Source organism: Gekko japonicus, unplaced genomic scaffold, assembly GCF_001447785.1.
Source record: "Gekko japonicus isolate JY-2015 unplaced genomic scaffold, Gekko_japonicus_V1.1 scaffold169, whole genome shotgun sequence".
Classification (NCBI taxonomy): domain Eukaryota; kingdom Metazoa; phylum Chordata; class Lepidosauria; order Squamata; family Gekkonidae; genus Gekko; species Gekko japonicus.
In genome coordinates this window covers 314,263-323,561 of record NW_015161951.1, presented here as the reverse complement: position 1 = coordinate 323,561, position 9,299 = coordinate 314,263, and the positions used below count along the sequence as shown (strand labels likewise).

Sequence of the window (9,299 nt, the reverse complement as noted above, 5' to 3'; positions counted from 1 at the left end):
GCTCCGCTTCAGGGCGTTACCGGTCACCCCCCCCGCTTTGCCGAATCGCGGGAGGGGCCAACAACAAAGCCCCCTGCCCCCGTGCTCTATCAAAGAGCGCTGGTCGAGCTCTCCCAATGCAGGGAGGCTCAGAAAAGAGTGCAGTTGGGGCGAGCGGGACGGAGCGATCCGAACGCCCCCCCGCTCGCTCGAAGCGCCGTACCGGAAGTCCGTGGCAATATCAAGACTTGATAGATAGCCAACACAAATTAATTCAGCAAGAAAAGCTAAAAGAAAAAGGTATTGACTTGAACTGGTGGGAAAGAGCCCAAATAGACTTTAGATATGTGAAAGATAAAATGATGGGATTCTGTGATGTACCTGTAGAAATAGATACAATTTTGTGGTACCAAAATGGGTCTCTCCATTAGAAGCTTTTACTAATCCAGTGACATTTACAAAGGAACAGTTGTGGCGATATCAAGACTTGATAGATAGCCAACACAAATTAATTCAGCAAGAAAAGCTAAAAGAAAAAGGTATTGACTTGAACTGGTGGGAAAGAGCCCAAATAGACTTTAGATATGTGAAAGATAAAATGATGGGATTCTGTGATGTACCTGTAGAAATAGATACAATTTTGTGGTGTGTGGAAGGGAAATATACAAAACTGTTTTACAAGTTGTTATTAGAGACAAAAATGCAAGATGAGGTGGTAAAAGAAGCAATGGTTAAATGGGCACAAAATACAGGCCATAACATACAATTAGAACAATGGGAAAAGGTATGGAAAGTTAATATAAAGCTTACCAAAGCTGTATCATATAAAGAAAAAATATATAAAATGTTCTATAGATGGCATATGACACCTGAAAACTTAGTTAAATACTATCCGAGTTTGTCAAATGTATGTTGGAAATGTAAACGAAAAACTGGCTCTTTTTACCATATGTGGTGGACATGTGATGTTGTTAAAAATATTGGATACGGATACATGAGATAGTACAAAAAAAACTTGAAACAAATGTACCATTCATACCAGAATTGTTTTTATTAAATATTGTCCCACAAAGTTTTAATATACAAGATGTATACAGGATTATACAAGTTGTAACCACAGCTAGAATTTTATATGCAAAATATTGGAAGAAAGAAGAGACACCTACAAAGGAAAAATTAATTTTCCAGTTTTTAGAGGCAGCAGAAATGGACAAACTAACTTTACAATTGCATGAAAAACAAGAAGGGAACTTTGAAAGAAAATGGGTGAGATTCTATAATTGGATGCAAAAGTATCTTGGAGAACTCAAATCATGAATCTCAACAAAAACATCACAGACACGGCATAGAAAACTTAGATTCAATTAGTTCATTGTAACCAAAGCTGATATATGAGTATAGTATCCATTCTGCTAGATTTTTCTATTCTGTTTCTTATTTTGTTTTTGTTTTTCTCTCTCTGTAGTACTTTTTTGAAACTAATAAAAACGTTTATAAATAAAGATTTTGTAATCTGGGTTTAAAAGGCTAATGGGTTGATAGGAGCTAACGGGAATAGGATCTTTTGAGGATTTAGGGATCACTATAATTTTAGTTTCAGCCCATGTTTTAGATAAACAACCAGACTCGAGTATGTTATTAATGGCTTGTAACAGAGGTAACTTTGTTGTCTGAAGAAAATTTTTATAGAACTCTGGAGTCAGACCATCAGGTATTTAATCTGAGATTTTGAATTTCTGTGACTACTTCTTGCAGATGTATTTTTTCATCCACTAACTTTTTTTTTTATCTGTTCATTTAGGTTTCTTAAGCTTACTTAAGAAATGTTTAACTCTATATTTGGAGTACTTGCTTTGTATAATTTTTGATAATACTCAATAAAGGCCTTAATAATTAAGCTATTATTTGACACAATCGATTCATCTCTCATTTTTATTCCAACTGTTTCTTTAGCTTGTTCTTTCTTAACTTTGCAGCTAATAATTTACCACCTTTATCACTATTTTCAAGGAATCTTTACTTTGTGTAAAGCATACTTTTATAGGGGGAGGACACATCAGTTTGATCAAGTTTGTTCTTCTCTATCTTAATCACCTTCAAGAGGTTTTCTTGCTGATTTTCCTTACACTGACTTTCTAGAGAGGCTATGTTTCAAATGTACACATTCAGACAGTTTAGCTAGTTTTGTCATTTGCCAGGCTTTTAAAATAATTCCTTCTCTAGTGGAGGGAGATTTAGAGGTATGCCAGTTTTTGGCTATCATCATTTTTGGCAGTTGTCTGAAATTGAGAATAATATTTTGCATAATACATAGAGGGCTGACTGTGGCAGAGCTATAACAGTATAGCTATAACAACAGTGGTAAAATGTCCCTTTTGTTTATCCAGGGGGATGTTGTCAGATTGTTCCATGCTGAACAAGAGAAGTTTCTTACCTGTGATGAGTATCAGAAGCAGCAGCACATCTTTCTTCGGACAACGTTGCGTCAGTCGGCTACTTCTGCAACAAGTTCTAAAGCTCTGTGGGAAATCGAGGTTGGTGTGGCCACTAACACTGATGTTTTCCCTAATTTGAGAGACCTCATACTATTTAACTCCCTAGGGTGGTGATGAAGAATTCTAACCATTTTACAGCCATCTTATTATGTGTGACTGTTACCTGTGGGCCTTCTTTCCTGTAGGTGGTGCACCACGATCCATGCCGTGGAGGTGCGGGACAGTGGAACAGCCTCTTCAGATTTAAACATCTGGCGACTGGAAACTATTTGGCTGCAGAGGTGAGAATTGCTTCTACTGAATACAGTAAAGAATGCTGTGCTGGAATTGTCTGTGGCCAGCTTATACCTAGTAGAGTCCCAGCAGAGTCGAGTTTCATGAGAATTTGTATGCAAGATTAGTTGTTTGTGTGAAGGGCTGACTACCTGCTTTGGGCAGAGGATAGCCATGTTATCCTTGATTTGGTTTTCCAAGACAGCCACAGCAGCTAAATAAAGTAGACTTTTCTTTAGTGTATGTCTGTGAATAGACTGGGCTTACTGTGCCACTTGGGCAAGCCTGTGTTAAAATTCCCAGTACTTTGGGGTACTGTAGCTTTCCCCCCACCTTCCCCGAACATCCTCTTCTGAGCTGTGGAGAGATATGAATAACTAGGAGCCAGGCTGTCTAAGAAACAGAATGACGAGGAAGGATGCCTGTTTTTGAGTGTGAGGAGCATGAAGTCTGCTGCTGATTTAAGAGGCTCCTGACGTTTTTGTGTAAGTGTAAACCTGATATGAAAAAGGCTTCTTTACCAGGAACTGGAATAGTTGTGTTTTTGACTTCTTTCCATCTCAACTTCTTGTGCGTGTTTGCAAAGTCTATACAAGATCACATGCCTGTGGCTACTGGGGAGGGAGGGCTAACCCCTGGTCATTTTATTCTTTAACTTTTGATATTATTCTAGGTTTGCAGAAACATAAGACCTCCTACTGGATGACACCCTTCCCCTGCAGTGTTTGTTGGTCTGCACTGTGGGGGCAGCCACTGCTATTAGAAATGTGAGAACAGGATTAGGAACATCAGATTTCTAAAGGAACAGGCATGGAGGTTCATTATGTGTTGCAGCTAGATTGTAAATCATTCGGACAAAGCAAAGTGACTGCTTATCTTTGTCCTTTCATCTTAGAAAGATTAGGCCAGGTTGTGGTTTATCAGTAATGTTACACACATGGCCATTGTTTGCTTTGTTCTAATAAAGATATCTGCAGTAAAATACGAAGAACAAACCACTGCAGGGAACAGCCTGAACAGGTTTAGAATATGGAATCTGTTGCCTTTTTTTTTTTTTAATTAAAGTTGCTGGACTCCAGTTCTCTTTGGAAGAAACCTGGAGCTTGCAGGTTAGGTTGAGAAGACATCTTCTCTTCCATGATAGCTTTTTCTCCTGGTTGTCTTTCAATAAGACCCTTTATGCAGGCCATCTTGGCTGCACTGAAGAACTAATGGGTTGTTCTCTTTTGGTCAAACCTTTTAATGTGCTTGTCTTGACAGCCTTTTTCTCCTTTGAATTAGACCATGCAGGACAAATGAATGCAAAAGTATTTCCCTCTGCAAAGCATGTTGTAGAGACTCTCAGTCTTCATCTGATGAACTGGGACCTACAACCTGGTTGTGTTCCAGCTTAAGGTAGTCACACTGATTTAAGCAAAGGGGGAAGGAAACAGACAGGTGGGAAGAAAGAGTGAGGCATGTGGTATAAACCAGTATGATCTTCAGTGCATGGGTTGGGACTTTCAGGATGTGTCAGGGAGCCCCTACGTGCTGTGTTGTCAGCACCTAAAGAGCTGTCCTATTATTATTATTGTTGTTATTATTATTGGTCAGATATTTGACTGGTAGATGGTGTTCTGCAATTTGTGATTTATCCAAGTTCTTGGGAATTGCAGATGTATCTTTGTGGGATTCTTGCTGTTCCAAGCAACACTGTCTTCTGGAGTAAAGCTGGTGTAATTTGCTCAATGCCCAGAATGTCGATGTGTTTCTTGAGACTTCTAGGCACTGCTCTAAGTGTTCCAATAACTGGCATGATGGTAACCGTCTTCTCCCAGAGGCACTCTAACCCTATTTGTAGGTCTTGGTATTTTGTGATCTTCTCCTGTTCTTTCTTTTCTACTCCGCTGTCTCCTGGGATTGCAGTGTCAAAGATCCAAACCCTATTTCTCATGTTTTCTACAATTTTGATATCAGGGGTGTTATGCTCCAGGTGTTTATCTGTTTGTAATTGGAAGTCCCAAAGAATCTTTGTTTCATCATTCTCCATGATATTGTCTGATTTATGCTCCCATGAATTTCTGACCGATGGTAAGCCATACTTCTTGCAAAGAGTTTAGTGCAACATAGCTGCAACACTGTCAGTTTGAGTGATTTTACAACAGGCACTGACCATGTGGTTGACTATTTCATCCTTTGTCTCGCAAAGTCGATGTTTGCTGTCATTACTGGTCTTCTGAATCTTGTCTTTCAGACTATTTATTTATTTGATTTATATACTGACCTCCCCGAACAGGCTCTTGTGCAGCAGCTCTTGTGCAGCTGGAATGAGTCCTTCAGTTTCTTTCTTCAAGTGTCCATTTTGGAGCCACTTCCAGGTGTTTTCATAATCAATTTTGTTCTCTGTGTCTTTTAAATATTGCCCACGCAAGTGCTTTTGATTGCAGTTGTCAAAGTGAGTTTTGATTGAAATCTTTTTGTAATATTCTTTAGTTTCTGAAACCATAAATAAGTCAAGATGGGTAGCCATGTTAGTCTGTCTGTAGCAGTAGAAAGAAGCAAGAGTTCAGTAGCTTGTTTGATATTCCTTGTTTTGATATTACCAGTTCCAATTTCTTCTCCATTCGCTATCAACCTGGTGTTTCATTTATTCATGGCATTTTTGGTAAATGTCATTACGGTTTTGCTGCTGGCTACCATTTTTAGTGTTTTCAGGATCAATGTATGAGGGAGTGAATCAAATGTCGTCTTGTAATTGATCCAAACAACATTCAGATTGGTTTTCCTCCTTTTACAATTTTGTAAGACCATTTTATCTATCAGTAACTAATCTTTAGTTCCTTGGGATTTTTTGAAAATTCTTTTTTGTTCATGTGGTAAAATTGAATTGAACTGTAGATATTATTATTACTGTCTTTTGCAAGGAACTGTTTCTGTTGTGCTTGCATAGAGAGTGCGGGTGCCACATGTGACCTGAGAGAAGCATTGGGGTGATGAGTTGAGGTTTCTCAGAGGTGGAGAAGATTCATCCATGGCTCTAATGCCTGGCTTTCTCCGTCGTTCAATGTCCAGATGAGTTGAGGTTTCTCAGAGGTGGAGAAGATTCATCCATGGCTCTAATGCCTGTTCTTCTCCGTCGTTCAATGTCCAGATGCTCAGGTTGTGTTTCCTGTCCCCAGCTTTCTTTGTTTTCTGCCTTGATGTGGTTGTGGTCATATTCCCTCTGACTTCCATCTCTTGTCATGTGACTGTGCTGTTTTATGCTGCATCTTAGTGGTACCTGTGCTACTGTTTAGGGGGATCCTGTATCTGGGAAATCAGTAGGCTACAGGTGTAGATTAGTCCAGTCAAAGCCTGAATGCTGCTTTTCACTTAAGTTTGCAGGGGTGTATCATGTTGTGCCTTTTCCCAACCTGTTGGTCTCAACCCAAAGGTAGGTTCCGAAGCTTGTGAAAGTGGGTCCCAAGCTTTTGCAGTTTTATTGATTTGTGTATGCTTTTTATTCTTTAAAAAAATGGGTCCCCATGCTAAGTAAAGTTAGACAAACAAAACGTTTGGGAACTGCTGTTCTAAGGGAGAGCTGAAAAACCCTTGAGAGGGTTTTTAAGGCCACTTCCGCACTGTCACTTTTGTCACTCTATTGTCCCTGTTGCTTTGGGTCCCCCCCCCCATTCCCCACATGTGTTTTGCTCCTTCTGGGACTACGAGAGAGACCAAAACACATGGGGGGGGGGAACCCCAGAAGCAATAGGGACAAAGGAGTTACAAAAATGACAGTGCCGATGTGGCCCTAAGTCTAGAAGCAAACATGACTCATAGATTTTGAAGCTCCCCCACCCAGTGCAACAACAAGAAGGCAACCAACAGTGCCGGAGCTGGTTGAGGGAAGGCAGCGAACCACTGTGGCAGCACCCTTGGCTGGCATGCCCTCCTGGTGAGACAAACCCTATGCTGGAGCGGGGCCTGGGAGCTGTGTTCACCCTGCCACCAGGCATGGCAGATGGGGGTTGGGGGGGCAATTGGACATCCATCCCTAGGAACAGTTGGGCACCTTCCAGCAAGTTTTCCTGGGTCCACAATTTGGCCCCAGTATGGCACCCGGCATGGCGCAGGGGCCCTTTGCCCCAGCACTACAGAGCCTAGGCTGCTGGTGGCTGATGGTAGGAGGGCCTTGGGCAGTCCCAATGTGGCCCCCCTTCAGTGGTCTGGGGGGGGGGTTGGATTCTACACTTCGGCGGGGATCTTGCAGGGATAGAGAGGAGAAAAAACAGAAAGGGGGAGGCATCCGCCGCTCATTCCAGGGACTCCTCAGCCTTGACACCCCCCCTCCCCCCAGCAAGTGTGCAAAGACAAGACTGCACAGCTGGCCAGAGGCTAACGCCTCAGAAGTCTTTATATTTGGGTTTGGGTTTTTGTAGCACATTGTAGAATCCATCCTGCCTTCTGTGTTTTTGCATCTATTCTCAATCCCACTTTGGGAAGGTTTCCAGTCCAGTCTCCATGGCCACAAAGCTGTTTGTGCTTGGTCTGACCAGTGGATCAGATGCTCCAGGTTGGTATCCTTGCAGCTGGGTCTTTCTCATGGCTCAAGCTAACCTTCTGATTGCTATAATCACCATGATAAGAGCCTCTTTGAACTGGACGGCAGCTTTATTGATGGCACTCAACTAAAGCATACATAACCCAGGATTGAAGTTAGTATTGACTCTTACTATTCCTTGAAGTTCATATGCAATTAGTACTGTGAGGGCTGTTCCTTTATCACTGGGATATTTGATTTTATATATGGGGCCTGGGATTCTAAGATGCTGCAATGCAATTTGTGGTCATCCTATGTTGACATGGGGCCTGATTAGGGTTGCCAGCTCTGGGTTGGGAAATTCCTAGAGATTTGCAGGTGGAGGCTAGGGATGATAGGTTTTGGTGAGGGGAGGGACCTCAGTGTCCCATCATCCAAAGCAGGTTTTTTTTTTCTCAGGAGAACTGATCTCTGTAGTTGAGATCAGCTGTAATTCTTGGCAACCTTATGCGTGATTCTATATATGTTTACTTTAAATCTCATTGAGTTAAATTAGGGCTTACTCCCACTGAAGTCTAAGTGCTTAACTTTTACCTCTAATTCTCTGTGTAGTCATGAGATATCTACCCTTTCATTCTACGAACAGCTTCAAAACTTGCATTTGTATTCATTGAAAGAGCTTATTAAATTGTGGCTATTTTGCTTTTGGGGAAATGAAGCATCATTCCACCAGGTGGCAGCGCATTCTCACTATTTAAAACATTAAACTCTAATGGTGTGCACACAAGACTAAGGCAGCCATGGTATTAAAACCACTGCTTTTGAGTTAGTTTCGTTCCAGCATTGAAATTCAATTTGTTTGCCTCCAGATGGTCTGTTAGGTTAAGCCAACATTAGGGGAGAAAACAGCCTTGTTAAAAGTTAGCCCAGAAGCATGATAAACATTTATCTGTGATCAAAGCAAGCAGCAGACTGGCAGCCGAAATCCCAGGGCATTCCCGGAAGTTGATTCTTTATTTTCAGTTCCATGGGAAGAGTAATGGGGATCAGGGGAGGAGGGGAGGAGGGGGCCTGTAAAGAGGTATAATTGCCGAAATGTATAATGTGCCATTTTGCTTTTACATACTTGCGGCACATTGCAAATTAAAAAAAAATGTTCTTGGAATAAAATGCATTGTAACAATAATAAAGTAATAAAACAAAAAAACACAGCAGAATTCAGTTAACAAAAGTGCAATGTTTTTGAGGTTTAAGCTTCCCCGTTTCCAATATCAGCCATGTCAGTGCAGCATGCTACATCTGTCCCTTATAGATAAAGCCATTTTCGCCTCCAACGTTCGGTGTGCACCAACAGTGGTTGGCCGCATGACTTGTCACTCCCTAGTAACCATATTTTTGCCACTTGAAGCCTGGTGTAGATGCAGCATCTTCATTAACCCTGGTTAAAAGATTGTGAGGATCTCAAAGCTCCTACTGTCTCTCTGCCTAGCCCTTTTCTCTTTCCTTCCTCATCAGTTTTTACTGTGGTGCAGAACTTACTTGCTTCATTTATACTCTGTCCCCAGTGACTAAAGTGGCTTAGCATTGTTTTCCGGGAATTCATTAGCATAATAGGACACACCCAACAGAAGAAACTCATTAGCATATCAGGCCACACCCCATGCCTTCCCTTGGCTTGCCCGGGCGCCCTGCAGTTGTGGGGAGCCCAGGCAAGCCCCGCCCTGAAGTAAAGACTTGCCCAGGTGCCCCATGGCTGCGGGGAGCTCTGGCAAGCCAGCCCTGGGAGGGGAGGCAGTTTAAACTGCCTGCCTTTAGCTTGCCTGGGTGCCCCATGGCTGCGGGGAACCGGGCAAGCCAGCCCTTGGACAGGCCGAGGAAGGCACAGGGAGGCATTTAAATGCCTCCCGAATCTTTCTAGGGCCCCCCGGCCCACCCACCACGGGGAGGGGTCACTCTTCAGGCTTTCCCTTTGTAGCCACGCACACAGAGGTTTTGGCTGTAATGGGCGTGGCCAACACTGAAGCCAGCTGGAACTCCGTTCCTGTGCATTTCTG

The 9,299-nt window shown here is 42.3% G+C and overlaps 1 protein-coding gene across 1 annotated transcript in view; it reads left to right on the top strand.

Annotated features, from left to right (window-relative positions):
- Positions 1-9,299, top strand: part of ITPR2 (inositol 1,4,5-trisphosphate receptor, type 2) — a 326,434-nt gene that overhangs the window by 66,797 nt on the left and 250,338 nt on the right. Inside the window, exons 8-9 of the mRNA XM_015429433.1 lie at positions 2,367-2,513; positions 2,660-2,792. Coding sequence (XP_015284919.1) covers positions 2,367-2,513; positions 2,660-2,792 — 280 coding nt within the window. The remainder of the gene's footprint in view (positions 1-2,366; positions 2,514-2,659; positions 2,793-9,299) is intronic.